This window comes from Balaenoptera ricei, chromosome 8 (assembly GCF_028023285.1).
Source record: "Balaenoptera ricei isolate mBalRic1 chromosome 8, mBalRic1.hap2, whole genome shotgun sequence".
NCBI classification, from domain to species: domain Eukaryota; kingdom Metazoa; phylum Chordata; class Mammalia; order Artiodactyla; family Balaenopteridae; genus Balaenoptera; species Balaenoptera ricei.
Window position 1 is genome coordinate 42,447,486 of NC_082646.1, and position 15,822 is coordinate 42,463,307.

At 44.7% G+C, this 15,822-nt stretch overlaps 1 protein-coding gene across 1 annotated transcript in view; it reads right to left on the bottom strand.

The window, feature by feature from the left end:
- Nucleotides 1–6,444: 6,444 nt before the first annotated feature.
- The window catches only part of PANX1 (pannexin 1), a 41,456-nt gene continuing 32,078 nt past the window's right edge, over nt 6,445–15,822 (bottom strand). Inside the window, exons 3-5 of the mRNA XM_059929400.1 lie at nt 10,288–10,511; nt 8,549–9,207; nt 6,445–8,004 (exon numbers count right to left, since the gene is read on the bottom strand). Coding sequence (XP_059785383.1) covers nt 7,925–8,004; nt 8,549–9,207; nt 10,288–10,511 — 963 coding nt within the window. The 3' untranslated portion in view covers nt 6,445–7,924. The remainder of the gene's footprint in view (nt 8,005–8,548; nt 9,208–10,287; nt 10,512–15,822) is intronic.

Here is a 15,822-nt window from a genome sequence, read left to right on the forward strand (position 1 = left end):
TGCACAGTGAGGCCAAACAAACTGAAAGAGTGGAGTTTGGAGCAGAGAAAGGTTTATTGCAGGGCCATGCAAGGAGATGGGTGGCTCATGCCAAACTCCCTGTAGGGTTTCTGCAAAGCACTTTTAAAAGCCAGGTGAGGGAGGGGGGTCGCAGGGTACGTGATCAGCATGTGCACAATTCTCTGACTGGCTGATGGTGAGGTAGCAGGGTGGTGTCACAGGGGTTGACATTATAAGTCCTTAGGCTCCAGGAGGCCAGGGGCTATGTGCTCACGGGTAGTCAAGTAGTTAACATCTTCCATTTGTTGGAGAGAGGGTGGGGCTTCATATCCGCAAAACAACTCAGGAAATGTACATCAAATACTATTATCTCGGTACTTCAGAGAGGAGCTTAAGCAGAGGATATGGGGGAGGCCCCATGGGGTCCTGCTTGGTTACAGAATGAGGAAAACACTGCCTTCAAGAGCTTTCCTGGCCCCATGCAATACCGCAGTGCACCAAGCACCCAGGCAGTGTGTAATCTTGAGCACAGGGGGGACATCTGAATCAGGGGAAGAGGAGCGGGGAAGTCATGAGAGCTTCTTGTAGGAGATGCTGGAGTTTTTTTTTAAAATTGTGGTAAAATACTCATGTTTCACCACACATAATGTCCTAAAGTTTCATCTGTGTTGTAGCATGTACCATGCTACAAGGGAGGTATGTATGTACCATATTTTCTTTATCTGTTCATCCATTGATGGACATTTTGACTGCTTCCACCTTTGGTTATTGTGAACAATAGTGCTATGAACATGGGTGTACAACCAGCTCTTCAAGACCCTACCTTCAATTCTCTTGGTTTTACACCCTGCTGTGGACTGAACTGTGTCCCCCTAAAATTCATATGTTGAAGCCCTAACTTCCAATGTGACTGTATTTGGAGATAGGATCTTTAGGAGGTAATTAAGGTTAAATGAGGTCATAAGGGTGGGGTCCTGATCCCATAGGACTGGTAGTCTTATAAGAAGAAGAAGAGAGATCTCTCCCCCTCACCCATGTGCATGCACCAAGGAAAGGCCTTGTGAGGACATAACAAGAAGACAGCTGTCTCCAAGTCGGGGAGAGAGTCTTCACCAGACACTGCTTTGACTGGAATCTCAATCTTGGACGTCTAGCCTCCAGAACTGTGAGAAAGTAAATTTCTCTTGTTTAAGCCACCCAGCCTCTGGTATTTTGTTATGACAGCCTAAGCTGACTAACACATACCCATAAGTGGAATTGTTGGGTCATATGGTAATTCTATAATTTTTTTTGAGAGCCCGCCACGCTGTTTTCCAGAATGGCTGCACCATTTTGCATTCCCACCAACATGGAGCTGACTTTTGAATAAAAGGTAAGAGGGGATGGGGACAGAGACGAGCACCTGAGGAAGCAGAGAGACCTTGAAGGAACAGTACATGTGGCCGCATCAAAGACAGGAGGGACGGCGGGGATGAGCCTGAAGCAGTGGGCAGGAGGCAGTTCCCCTAAAGTTTGCTTTTTTTTTTTTTTAAGTTACTTTTGATTCTATTTGGTTTTTTTTGTTTTTTTTAAAAATTAATTAATTAATTAATTAATTTATGGCTCTGTTGGGTCTTTGTTTCTGTGCGAGGGCTTTCTCTAGTTGTGGCAGGTGGGGGCCACTCTTCATCGCGGTGCGTGGGCCTCTCACTGTTGCGGCCTCTCTTGTTGCGGAGCACAGGCTCCAGACGCGCAGGCTCAGTAGTTGTGGCTCACGGGCCTAGTTGCTCCGCGGCATGTGGGATCTTCCCAGACCAGGGCTCGAACCCGTGTCCCCTGCATTGGCAGATTCTCAACCACTGCGCCACCAGAGAAGCCCCTAAAGTTTGCTTTTTATACTGAAATCCATGGAGAGTTCCGAGCGATTTAGAAGTGGTGGGGCTGGGGTGGTGATGAGGGCTGGCATCATCAGATCTGCTTCCCACAAAGGCCACTGAATGCGGAAGATGCGTTAGACACAGAAGGACCATTAGTGGAATTCAGGGAAGCAGTGACAAGAGCCTGAAAAACAGTGTTGGGGATGAGTGCCTCAGAAGGGTGCGGGGTAGGTTAAACCGCAGGCTCGGAAACAGAGAGGCTGGGTTTTAGGATGACTTCCCTGGCAGGCACGACACTAAGGTGGCCCCCGTGATTCCCTGATGTTCATGTCCTGTGTAATCTCCTCCCCGAGTGGGGCAGCACCTGTGACTCGCCTCTAGGCAACAGAACAAGGCAAAGGAGGAGGGATTTTGCAGATGAAACGCAGCTCCAAAGCAGTTCATTTTGAGTTCATCAAGAGGGAGAGAGTTCATCAGGTCAAAACCCTTAAGAGGGACCAGGCCCTTCCTGTTGTGAAAGACAGTCCTATGGGCTTGATGACATACACAGTCATGCTAGAGAAACCCACACGCCAGGACCTGTGGGTGGCCTCCGGCCAACGGTCAGAAAAAGCAGTCAGACAATCGCAAGGAAATGAATTCTGCCAATAACCCGAGGGAGCTTGGAAGCAGCTCCTTCCCCAGGGTTGCCTCCGGGTAAGAACGCAGCCCATCCACACCTTGATTGCAGCCTTGTCAGACGCTGGGGAGGGGACCTAGCTCAGCCATGTCCAGACTTCTAACCTAGAAAACTGCCAGATAATAAGTATGTGTTGCTTTAAGCTGTCATGATTATAGTAAAGAGTTATGGAACAAGAGACAACTAATACAATCTCCAAGGTTCCCAGGGGGGCCACCCTAGGAAACAGTGGGGGAGCTGGAGGAGGTGATGACAGTCGCAGCTAGCACTTACGGAGTACTTACTATGTGGCAGGCACTGTATTAAGATTTCATGCAGCTGATTTATTACCCACAACAGTCAATTGTGTTAATTGACCATTGTACAAGGGAGTCCCCTTCTTAAGAGAGGGAGGCAGGCCAACCCATGTTTGGCAGTATACAGCCTCTATTCCTTCCTCTCCAAACCCAGGCAAACAATTCCCAATCAGAAAGCATCTGATTTCTGCTTTAGAAATTCCAGAATCTGTGGGCCCTTCATCAAGGACTTTTTTCCTTTAGTTACTGACAACTGGATTTTAATACGTGCCATGACGCCTACTGAATTTTGTGTATTCAGCAGAGAGGAATGAGCCTCAAGACATTTCAGAACTCAGCTTCTGCTACATCTTCCCTGAAGAGAAGGTGAGAAATATTAAGACACATTTTTCATTAGAAAAGAAGTTTTATTTAGGTACACAGGACAGTGCAGAACAAAAACACTGTTTCACTTGTATCTATAGACACAGCAGCCTTGATTTTCAGCCTTTCAACTCTCCTTAAAGAGAAGTCAGCATGGTCAGAATGTAGGACGCGGACAGGTGACTTAGGTGGAAATATGAAATATAACAGTGATAACCACCCAAATGCAGAGCTTTCAAGGTTCTTGGTTTTTTTTTAAAGGTCATTTTCCAAGACCGTAATTGGTTCCCATCCTTCAACCTCTGTGGAATAGAAACCAATCATTCTTACCAAATGACATAGCAGAAAGAACATACTGATTTTTCTTTAGAAGTTTTGAAGAAATGCAGTCATTAGAAAGAATTTACGCCTAGAGCACCACATTATAGAATACCATTAAATTGTCATTCTGGTGCTTTAAAAAGAGCCAACTTGTTAAAGAGGAGCGGATGGCTTCAGTTTTTGTAGGAAACACTTGTGACATTGTGGAATTCTTTCTTCCTCTTCTGGTGGGGCAGGGGGAGGCACTCAAGGCATAAGAAACTTTTAGAAATTTCAGGAACTTGAAGAACAATGACTGATCAAACCGCATGCTTTAACTGACAAAGTATTTTTACAGCTAAAAAGAGAACCCAGAAACAATACATTTCACCTAAAGCAGGCAGCACAAACCAACCACGGATTAATATCTATTACATTCCACAAACGACACAATATCATCTTTGCCAACCTTTTCCGAAGGTTTCACTTTACTTGTGAAAAATAGGGCGAAAATGCCAATGACCGCCCAGAAGGAGCCATTTCATCCCAGTGCCATCAGATGAAACCTCAATTACTCACAATTGCACATTTCGACATTCCTTTTCAAGAGGTTATTTTGGGAAACTACCGAGACAAGGACCTTTATAATTTCAATCGCCCTAATCATTGCGAGGCAACACTGAACTTGTATTGAACTTGGAAAGTGATCACAACTTACTCCACGATAAAAAGCTAAAAATCGTCACTACTTAATATGCAGAAACCTATTCATTTGCAGAACTACTCCTTTCTCCACCAAGAGGCTAAATGAGCCTCCCCTCCCTTGCAGAGGACCATTTGCCTTTTAAAATCAAATTACAGTTGCCCACAAACTAGGATTTATTATAACGGTGTGTTCATTTATTCAAATATTTACAGAATGCCTACTACACGCCAGCCATTGTTTTTCAGGAGCTTGTGATATAACAATGGGTAAAAACTCCCACCCTCCTAGATCTTCGATTTATCCTGGAGATAAGCAAAAGAAACCAACACGGATGCATTTTAAAAGCTGTGCAACAATCCGCTTCTAAGAGCTGAACAGTTCTCACGGGGCCAATGCCCACGGTGCCCTGCCATCCCACCTTAGCTCATTTTTGGAAAGGAGAGGGTACTCAGAACAGGAAGGAAGCTTCCACACATGAAACACAAACATGCAACCAGACCCGCCGTACAATGGGACGTTTCTCGCATTCTCCCAGGACGACTACAAAGTAGGACAAAGCCTCTTACAGGTCAGGTGTATGCCCTCCCTCCCCACATTCCAGTGAGGCTGGCTGCGGAGGGGCAATGACTTGGGTTTGGCATAAGATCACTCCTGGTGGCCAGAGAGAGAAGAGCGGTCCATGCCAGCTGCCTGATCACTCCAAGCTACTGCCCCCACCCCACCGGCTCTTTTAATTGACTTCTTCAGCCTGACTCTAGGAAATGATGTCAGTTACTCAAAGGGGACGACAGTTCATTCAAAAGTGTGCAAACGTGGTTTCACTAAGTAAGTGTACAGCTGAGACTTACTGTCGGAAGCAGAAGCTTTCCACAAGGGCCACGGGAGCCTCCCTGCCATGCAGCTCGGTCCCCAGGCATTAGAGCACAGCTTCTTAACCTGGGCTGCGTGGACCACGGTGACCCTTGAAGGTGTATGTAGTGTTGTGTGTATATCTGAGGAGAGGGTCCATAGCTTTAAAGAATATACTTACAAAAAAAAAAAAAAAGAATATACTTACAAGGGGGGGTTTGTAACCTCCCAAAAGTTTAAGAGCCTCCATATTAGAGGATCTCTGCCTGTCCCTTGGAGAAATTAAAAGTGGAGCTGGAAACTGCTGTCAGAACAATCAGTCCCAGCCCCAGCTGTAACGCTGGTGTTACGAGTCCGGTTTAGAGGCCTCGTGGTGGTTTATTAGGAAGACACAAGCCAGAAACAAAGTCAGCTACTACTGGCGGTGGTCATTGAGGATCTGTTTGCCCCCTTTTTAAAGCAATGATGACTCCTCATCCTCGGAAATCTGCCATCTCAAAAGTAGTCCTCCCTCTAAGCCAGCAGTGGATGGAGTTAACTTTCCTAATAACACATTTTCTCAAGCCAAAATGTATGAGCAGACATCCACATCAGACTTAGCACCATGACTATTCATGGACAGTATCATGTACCCCAAGGCATGGGTTCCCCGAACCCTGCAAGTAAGGTACAAAAGGTGATTGGAGCTCTTTCTGTTCAAAATCACTGTCTGTGCTTTGTTTTGTTTAAGCTTCAGCCTGGGGGACACGTGGCTAAAGAACCTCTGGGAAGAACTGTAATTAGACTCTCAAAATCATTAGCTACAGAAATGATGGGAAAGAGAAAAACAATATGGTGTCTCCTGAGAACACAGAGCATTTGCTGGGAGTTTTCTGGAAGGGCCTTCAGTCTGGTCACTCTTCCTCTAGATACCTGCCTCTGTCTTCACTGCCTTTTATTAGTCTCTAAACTCCTCAAAGATGAGGACCTGCCTTATTCACATCCTTGTAGCCAGTCACTAGTGTGATGTCCGGGGCATCACAGATGTTATTGGAACTCAGAGAGTAGGGATGGGGGTGGTGCACAGAGGTTAAGGGCTCTAATTAAAGAATTACATGTGACAGGGCTTAGAGAGTCCCTGGTCTCCTAAAATAATGTATCTACTTTTACCACTTCAAACTATAAATTAGGGGCTGTCTATAAAGAAGTTGAGGCTTTTTGAAAAAAAAAAAAAAAAGGATAGCACAGAAAAATATATTTCAGAAATTTTTCAAATGATAAAAAGAAACCAGTGTAGAGAACTGCGATGTAACATCTCAGATATAGTGATATAAAAATGCAGCAAAATTGATGATTTAGGTTACTGACATTTCTAAGTCACACTATTATTCCATGGTAATAAATATTATGCAGTAAGAATAATGTAAAACACTGATTGCATCCTGGATATTTATCATTAGCTTTCCATCTCAGAAACCATCACAGAAGCACAAATAAAATCTGCTTTTGTGAATATTCTGAAAGGTGGAGAGCAGCTTATGTAATTAGATTAGGTAAACAACTGTCCCTAAGAGCCATCCATAAACTTTGAAGTTCCTGAGGATTATCCACTAGCAATGTATTAACTTTCTAAGAATAAAAACAGGGAGGTCCACAGATGTCATTTTTAAGAATTTTGTATAAAATGTAAACATAGTGTAGGATCTATTTACATGATCAGAATTGGAAAAAGGTTTTTGATATTCTGGGTCAGCCTTAAATGTTTATGAAACAATGCTTGGGTGATACACTATATACCCATTTGTAACATTTATTCTATAATTCCCCATCAATGCTAGAATGTTCTTCCCAAATGGCCTCAATTTTGACATCACACGATTCTAAATTTAAATGAATTTTTAAAAGATGTTCTTAAATATAAATAAACTGCGAAGTTGTTCTGGCTCCAAGCACACCCATGTGGCAGATGTCATTTATACGCTCTGATCGTAATAGGCAAAATGTCCCTCACTTTAAGCCTTCTGTGTTCTGTGAATTTGTTTAAGTAACATCCTGTCTCAAATGCTTTTGACAACAGAGGACTTCCCTGCAGACAACCTCTTCCAAAGTGATTGGATTAACTTCTTCTGTATGTTCAGCTTTCCCCACTGGGCTTTTTCAGAAGCATTCTTTCCTGTATGGAAGTCACAATATCCTTTCGATGCTATCTTATTAACGAAGTTCTCAGTCAGAGCAGCACTTGGGTCCACTGCCCTTTGCAGCAGAGGGCACCACATAGTGGCTAGAGGATCTCGGTTGGTCAAGGTTGACAGGTAGCTGGGTCCAGAGCCTGGTGTACGAGAATCGAGGCTCCAGCAATTCTTCCAATGTAGGATACTGCCAGGAGCAGATCCACTTATGGGTCCACAGTCAGCCAGTGAATATTTTTCTCATCCAACAGTCACCAGGGCACAGACAAGATTCATATTAAATTATACCCCGACATGTTTATTATTATTTCATAAAACAGAACAAAAAAAACCTCCCAAAGTCCTTGCTTTCCAGTAGCTCTGAGGCTCGTTGCACCATCTGTACATAAAGGTGTTTTTCTCTGAGGCACTAAGAGGTCTGTTACTCTTACTAGGATTAGTCTTTCCACCTTCCGTCTGATGACGACGTACACATCTACGTTTGCTGTGGCTTACTTGTCTCCACGTTGTCTCGTAGGAAGTTCATGAACCATCCTCCACAACGTTCTGTTGACCATCGTTTTCACCAGGGACTCAGTAAGACATACTCAGTATCTCTGCTGAGAACCATCTACTGCGAACCAGCTGGGTACCTGCCAGAGGTGTTTCAGCCAAAATGAATCCCATGTTGCCCAGGTCACTGATCTGAAGTTCACGGGAAAAAATCATCAGCAAGAAGTATCCAGAAGTCTCTGTCGAGCATTCTGCTCTCCATTATTTATTTTCGTTCCATTGTGTACATTCAAATCTGTCAAAATGGAAAACAAGTATTTATGACAGAAGTCCCTCGGCAGGACCCATCGGCACTAATTAACTTCTGCTATAAATCTACCTCCTGGTCTTTGCCTTACCCAGTTAATCTTAGCCTCATTGCAGAGCAGCTGAAGTTGGGTCAGGGCGACAATTAAATCAATAAACTCTCAGTCTCTTTTGTAAGCGATGGAGAATAAAAGACAAGATGATCAGCAGTATAGGGAGAAAAGCCAGTAAAACAAGACAAAAATTAGCAAGAATGACATCAGAGAAGAATGCTTGAGCAAGGGGTGGAGTATGAGAAAGACAGAATGAAGGGAAGGAAGAGAGCACAACCTAGATGCTTTCCTTTGGAAATTTGGGGCAGCACCAATGCTTTCGCCTCTCTCCCCCAGCACTGAGGGGTTTCACCTAAAACCACACCAGGAAAATGGTTTAACAACGGTGGGCAGGGGGAAAGACCGTCAGTCATTCATAAAAGGCGGCTGCAGAGGTGCTCTGTGGGCTTCCCCAGCTTCCACCCTGAGAGCTAAGCCTACCTTTGAGATCTGCCGTCTGGTCCCCCTGGTCCTCTGCCATCATCTCCACGGGCTCAGGATTTTTGCCATCAACCACGTCCATCTTGATCATGCCGAGGTTTGTCAGAAGAAGCATGGGGTCAATGCCCTGACAGCTGCTTTTAATATTCTCCAGAACCTTAAGACACTTGTACGACTTGAGTTCACTAATATTCTCCTCCAAGAAAAGAAAGTAGAGGCTCAAGTCGTTGTACCCTTCCGACTTGAAATGCAGAACGTCAAAGGTGGGCAGGATTTCATACACTTTGAGAACATCCGTCTTCTGTCGGAATGGAACAAACAGCGTGTAGACCACCACGGGAGCCAGCACGACATACACCACGAGGTTGATGAAACTGAGCAACTGGAAGATGCCGACAGCAATGAGTTTGCACTGGAACCGATCGGGGACAGTGCTGTCATTTTTCAGGATGCCGGATTTGATGTTGCAGATGAACTCATCCGAGAGGGAGGAGAGGCTAAAGTAATAGCCCAGGTAGACGCCTGCTAACAGTATAATGCTGAGTGACAGCACCCGACAGCTGATGTACGTGACAATTAAATTTTTGGAGTTTTTCTTTGTCTTTAAGTACTGCTCCACAATTGGGTACTTGAAGTGGCTTTCTGATATCTCCCACAAACTGAAAAGAAACAAATAAAAATAATTTAAACCCTTAACCAAGACTGTCAAATAGAAACATATTCAACAGTATCACACCGAAAATCTCCAGTGCCTTCCCTCCCATACTTCTCTACCTGTAACTTCACTAGAGTACCAGGGAATAAAATCAGGTTTTTTTTTTAAAAAAAAAAAGAAGGAAAAGCAATAATAAAACACTTTCCCCCCTTAATATTTTAAGGAAGGTCTAGTTCATTAAATGTTCTACTTGCAAATTCTTAGAACAACTCCGGGCACCTAGTGAATGTTAAATGTTTGTTAAATAAATTTGCTAGTTCTTGTTCTGCTGCTGTATTTTTAACCTATATTTACCATTCAAGTGTGTAGAATAAGGTAAAGAAAATTTTTCTAGCCTAACCGGAACACATATGCCTCCTATAGGCGAGCAGCAGAAGGCCAACAGGTGGGTGAGTGTGGGTTTAGCCTGCGGGCCCACAGACCGGGTCCAGGTCCCAGGTCTCCCACCTAAAGCTATAAGACAGTGTTTTTACCTAGAAAAAAAAAAGGAGGGGGGGGGGGATAAATAAATGCCGTTATCTGTAATGATGTTTTGAGGATGAGATAACGTAATTTCGAAAACTCAAGTGTCTGAGCTATATTAAGTATTTTTAAAAATGAGAGCTATTAATAATATTGCTATTGTCAATAACAAAAACCGGAGCAAGAACGTGAAAAAAGCAAGGCGCTGTCTACTTGTTCCCCATTTCCCTCCCATCTGCTCTCTGTGCTCAGGGGTCTCTTCACCCTCTGTGCTTCTCCATGAAGGGGTAGGTCAAAGCAACCAGCGCTGCATTTGAGAACATGAGACAGCGATGCTTCACTCCACAAGGGAAGGACTCTTGATGTGACGACAGGTGCTGGGGCAGACAGGTGGGGGTGAGATTTGGGGCAGTGGGCCTTCCTGGCTCCCAGGGGGGGTCACCAAGTGGATGACAGTTCCCCATGTACTGGTAGTGAGAAGCCTAAGCCCGGATGGCCAGGAGAAGGGCTGCTAATTCATACTCCCAAATCCTGATGGGCTAGCTGCTGGGGGCTAAGTTACCTTTGCCCCAGGTTCTCGTTAACTTCTCGAGCTGGGCAGGCACCGTCTCTCAAGTCCAGGTCACGCACGCTCTTCGCAGCTCTAATTGCGCGGTTGTAAACTTTGTCAAGTTCTTCCATGATAAATTTCAAATCTGAGCAAAGATGAGGAACAGCTGCGAAACGCCAGAACAGGGAGGGAAGGTACAGCAGGATGGCCACCAGTAACAGGATGTAGGGGAAAAACTGAAAAATAGGAGAGCGAATCACGGGATCAACAGACCACCCCCTGAAGTAACCGTGCTAAGCGCTGCTAGCGGTTTTCTCATTTTGACACAAAAGTGCACGCCCACATCGCTTGTGAAGGTCAGGCTCCTTACCCAATAACTACTTCTTATGGCTAAATTCACCTGTCCAGGTAATACGTGACGCTGGTAACTACCTTTCCCCCCTCCACTTCGATAGACTTTAATTTGAAATCGTTGGCAACTACATGGTGACACATGGTGTCTCCTCCCTAATTACAGAAGGAAACAAAAAATTAAATTGTTCCCCCTGTCCTTTAGAATAATCCCTTGACAAAATCGCAATTAAGGAACATGTAAATGTCACAGTGGCCTCTGGGTTCTTCTTCTTTTTTTTTTTTTTTTAATTGCTATGGTTTTAGGAGGTCACTAAGGCTTTTAGAACTCTGTTTTTTTTCCTCTCTGGAATTTGGGAGAATGACAGAAATGCATAACGTTGCTCAAAACAAATTAGAAAAATGTTGGCTTCAGTGATCCTGTAATCACCCCGTGAAACAGCTGAAATAAGCAGGTAAAATTCACAAAATGCAGAACGGACTTCCATAGTGGACAGACCGTGAGGGCCACCCAACATCCTCATTTTACAGCCAGATAATCTCAAGCCCAGAGAAGCCAACCACAATGGGTGACAGTCATGAGGGGAGCAACCCGATCTGGATGTATATTCAAAACAAATGAGAGGGGATTCAGAAGTCAGAGAGAGCGAAAAGCATCCAGTAACCAGGTCCGCAGGGCAGTATGGAAAGGCTTAGCCTCAGAGAAGACACAGGAAGCTGCAGCCAGAACAGATCTGAAGTTAAACTCAGCTTAGTGGCCTTCGCAGCGAGGTTGCTGAGCCTCTGACCTCAGTTTCCCTATCTATCAAATGGTCACGTAATACAGGTGTTAAAAAGATTAAATTAGATAATTTATGAAAAATGCTTTGCATGGTGCCTGGCATGTCGTAGGCACTAAAACACAGCAGCTAAAACCAACGGAAAGGTTACTGAGTGGGCACGTTATCTTCAGTCCTCACAATGACCCTGGCAAAGCCGTTGCCGATGGCCTCACTTTGCAAAGAGGACGCCCAGAGCAGTTTCTGGCCACAGAGCACAAAGCTGGTGATAAGAGACGGAATATGAAGCTTGACCTTTCTGATCCCAGAACCATGCCTCTTTCACCATAATACACTGCAAATTATTTTACTTCTCTGGAAAATTCCTCCCTGCCTTTGGATTGGTCTCTCTCCACAGTTCCTCAGAGTTGTAACAGGAAGAGGCTACGATGGCCTTGAGTTGACACAAAACTCCCACCCCGACCTCTCTGGGAGCCGGCAGCAGACCAAGTAAGAGTGTGACTCTCACTATAGATCAGATGTACAGAAAAGTTGCAAAGATGGTCCAGCGCGTTCTCGAATAACCCTCATCCAGTTTTCCCCTCTGTTGACATCGGACATCTCCATGGCACACTTGTCAAGACGAAGGAACCATCGTTGGCACATTACCATTAGCTACATTCCAGGCTTTTATTTGGATTTCTCCAGTGTTCCCATTATTGTCTTCTTTCTGTTTCAAGATCCCATCCAGGGTATCCATTGAGTTTTATTGTCACGTCTCCCTAGACACCTTGGTTCTGTGACCGCTCCTCAGTCTTTCCTTGTTTTTTTTATGAAGAATAACGTTTTTAAATGCATAAAATAACACATAAATTCGCAAAGGAAATGGATGATGTTGATATACAGCTGTCACAACATTAAAAGACAAATGTGTATGTGCGTCTTTGTCAACACATTTAATGGGATCTAACAGATGGTCCAACAACACAGCAACTCTGAAGTGATGACGAGTAAAAAATACTCCAAGATAGCTGTGATTTCTGTGGGTGACAGTCACACATGGCACTAATACCACTATAGATTCTTGCCTACTTACATACATATTTTTTTAATGTTAAGTTTTAGCTTGAAGTACATAAAAAATAAAGCTGCCCTCTGTTTTCTTATCCTAGTTTGTGGACTTCCTGATGCTATCATGGAGCCCGCTTTAGGAATCCCTGCCCCAAGGGCAAGAGAAATAGCACAAATGGCTCAGAAACTCCGCAAAGCCCTCACCAACGCAGCTGCTTCCCTTTGGGGTTCTGGCATGGCATGGGGTCCTCAAAACTACTAATCCAATTTGCAAAGAGCTGCTACACAATGACACACACAACAGGCTGTGATTAGCTGCATTTTGGCTACATAATTCATAGTTGGCTACACTGAAACGCAGTGTTCCTTCAACGCTAGTCACTCTGAAGGGTGCCCATTAGTATAAAAATTTAACTGCGTGACGTTGAGTTTGTGCTGCTTCCATAACTGAAAGAAACAGACATTTCCTTTGGGAACCACAGAGGGAACACTACTTCTAACTTGGGGCTGTGAAATATGTGTATAAGTCACTTTTGGTTCAAAGCTACTTGAATAATAGCATTTTATCTCAAACTGTTCTTTTGAATTAGGAAGTGACTGTTTACAGTCTGCAGGAATTTTTCTAACATGCCAACACGGTGCAATAATTAGCACCAATGAATAGTTCAACACAGCTCACTGCAATTTGAAAAATGAATGTTTAAAGGTATTACGTGAATGTTTAAAGGTGTTTGCTTTCTTCTAAAATATCCTTGTACCTTGATCACCTCTAGGGGAATGTAGTTGAATGCCCCGTTTCTTAGTTTTTCTCCATAGTTAAACCTCTGTTTTCTTTTTCATCAAAAATAAAAAGGTGATTGCAGTGAATCTGCAGCAAGATGGCTTTAAAATGAATTCAAATGAAATCAGAATCCAAAAAAAGCATTAAATTATAGTCTTTAAAATCCTTTTGCCCAAATAAGGAACATGGAAAAACTACCGAGCTTTATGAGTACATCTGCTGGATGGGAACGGCTTTGTTTCTAAGCTCTGTCTACTCCCAATTAGTTCTGAGATGCTTGGCATCTTTCAAAGCTATGACTGCATGATTCTGTACGATGCCCATGTTAGTTAGTGCTGAGCTATTCCAAAGTTGGTGAAGCTTCTCACAGCAAGGTGAAACCAAGAACTTGGTACACTTTTCAGTCTATCTGCCTTAAAATTTTGTTTTGTTTCTGGAAAGGGTTGTAGTTAGAACAACAGACCCTCCAGATGGCAGGGACCTTGGAGGGGATCCGCCCCAGCCTCCCTCCATGTTCAAATCCCCTCTAGCTCATCTAAGGCAAAGGAGCATCCAATTAGGACTGAACGACTCCTCCCGTGAAATGGATGTGATCACGTCTTATGGGATTAAATGCAGATGGGTAAATTCATTCAAAAACATCTCCTGGGCACCTGCCAGGTATCAGGCAGTGGGCTGGGAGCATGGCCCCAAAGAGGAAGTGCACAGTTTGCCCCAGGACCACACAGGTCAGGTGGCAATACCAGCTAATAATTAAATAATCAAAACGTAAAAGTGATGATCACAAAATATGTAGTACTGAGGGAATAGAGATGTCCTTGGGGAGGTGAGGGAAGGCTTTGTAAAAGAGGTAACGTCTGAGCTATGTCTGAAAGTACAGTGAGGCAAAACAACAACAAACAACCCATAAAGCACTATTATGGGGACTTCCCTGGTGGCGCAGTGGTTAAGAATCCGCCTGCCAATGCAGGGGACACGGGTTCGAGCCCTAGTCCGGGAAGATCCCACATGCCGCCGAGCAACTAAGCCCGTGCGCCACAACTACTGAGCCTGTGCTCCAGAGCCCATGAGACACAACTACTGAGCCCGCGTGCTGCAACTACTGAAGCCCGTGGACCTAGAGCCCACGCTCCACAACTAGAGAAGCCACTGCAATGAGAAGCCCGCACACCACAACGAAGATAGCCCCCGCACACCACAACGAAGAGTAGCCCCCGCTCGCCGCAACTAGAGAAAGCCCGTGCACAGCAACAAAGACCCAATGCAGCCAAAAAAAAAAAAAAAAAGCACTATTATGTTAAGACTCAGCTCTCTGTGGCCCTTCAGACATCCTCTTTCCTCTGTCTAGAATTCTTTCTCCTTGTCTACCTGGTGAATTCTCACCCATCCCTGGCACCAAAGTAAATGAGCAAGCCCACAGCTGAGGAAGCAGTAAGAGCTGAGGCTGGAAGGGTGTGTAGTAGGTTGAAAAACTCATGTCCACCCTGAACCTCAGAACACGACACTGTTTGGACATAGAGTTTTTGCAGATGTAACTAGTGAAGATGAGGTCGTACTAACTTAAGGTGGGCCCTAATCCAGTGACTGGTATCCCTCTAAGCACACAGAGACACGCAGGGGAGACGCCACGTGAAGACAGACGCAGAGACTGGAGCGATGTATCTACAAGGCAAGGAACGCCAAGGACTGCCGGCCACCACCACAAACTAGCAGAGAGGCATGCAATGGACCCTCCCCTCTGAGCCCCATAGAAGGAACCGACTCTGCTGACACCCTGATTTCCAAATCTAGGAGAGAAGACATTTCTGTTCTTTCAAGCTACTTGAGTTTGTGGTCATCTGTCACGGCAGTCCTAGGAAACTCATACAAAGGGGAAGCGGGGACCGAATTATGAAGCTCCCACAGTATGGGAAGCCGCCGGTGGAGGGCATGATGGGAATTTATTTTAGAAAGATTATTACAGCCATGGAGAAAGGAAGACACTGGAGAGGAGAGACGAGGCAGGAGCTTACTGCAGCAAAGAGGGGGTAAGGGATAAGCACTAACTAAGGCAGCAGCAGTGGGGAGAGGAAGACAGACTTGAGACTACACAGAGGGGGAAACATACCTTCCAGTGCCCAGCTGGAAGTGATGGATGGAAAAGGGGAAGAACTAAGGCTAATCCTGGGTTTCTGGCTTACATGAGGGCATGGGTGGTGGTACCAGTAGTTGAAATAAAGAAACAAGGAGGAAAAGATTCACAGCAGAGGGGAGGGAGGCAGACCTGAGAAGATGAGAGTCTGAACGTGAGATACCTGTAGTTAAGGCAGGGGTGGTGGAGGTGTAGTTAAGGCACTGCCCTGGTGGAGGTGTGTCGTACATAACTAAAAAAAAGAAGAAAATCTGGCCATCCTCGCAACTCTGGCTTTTGTAGCTCATAGATGGTCAAAGCCAAGAACATGGCTGGGATCATCCAAGGAGAACACGGAGAAGAAGACAAGAGAACCAGGGAGGACATGAGACTCTAACATTTAAGGGTCAGTTAGCAGGAAGCAGGTAAACCAAGAACAAATGCCACAGGGGAAGCGATATATAAGGATTCGTGAA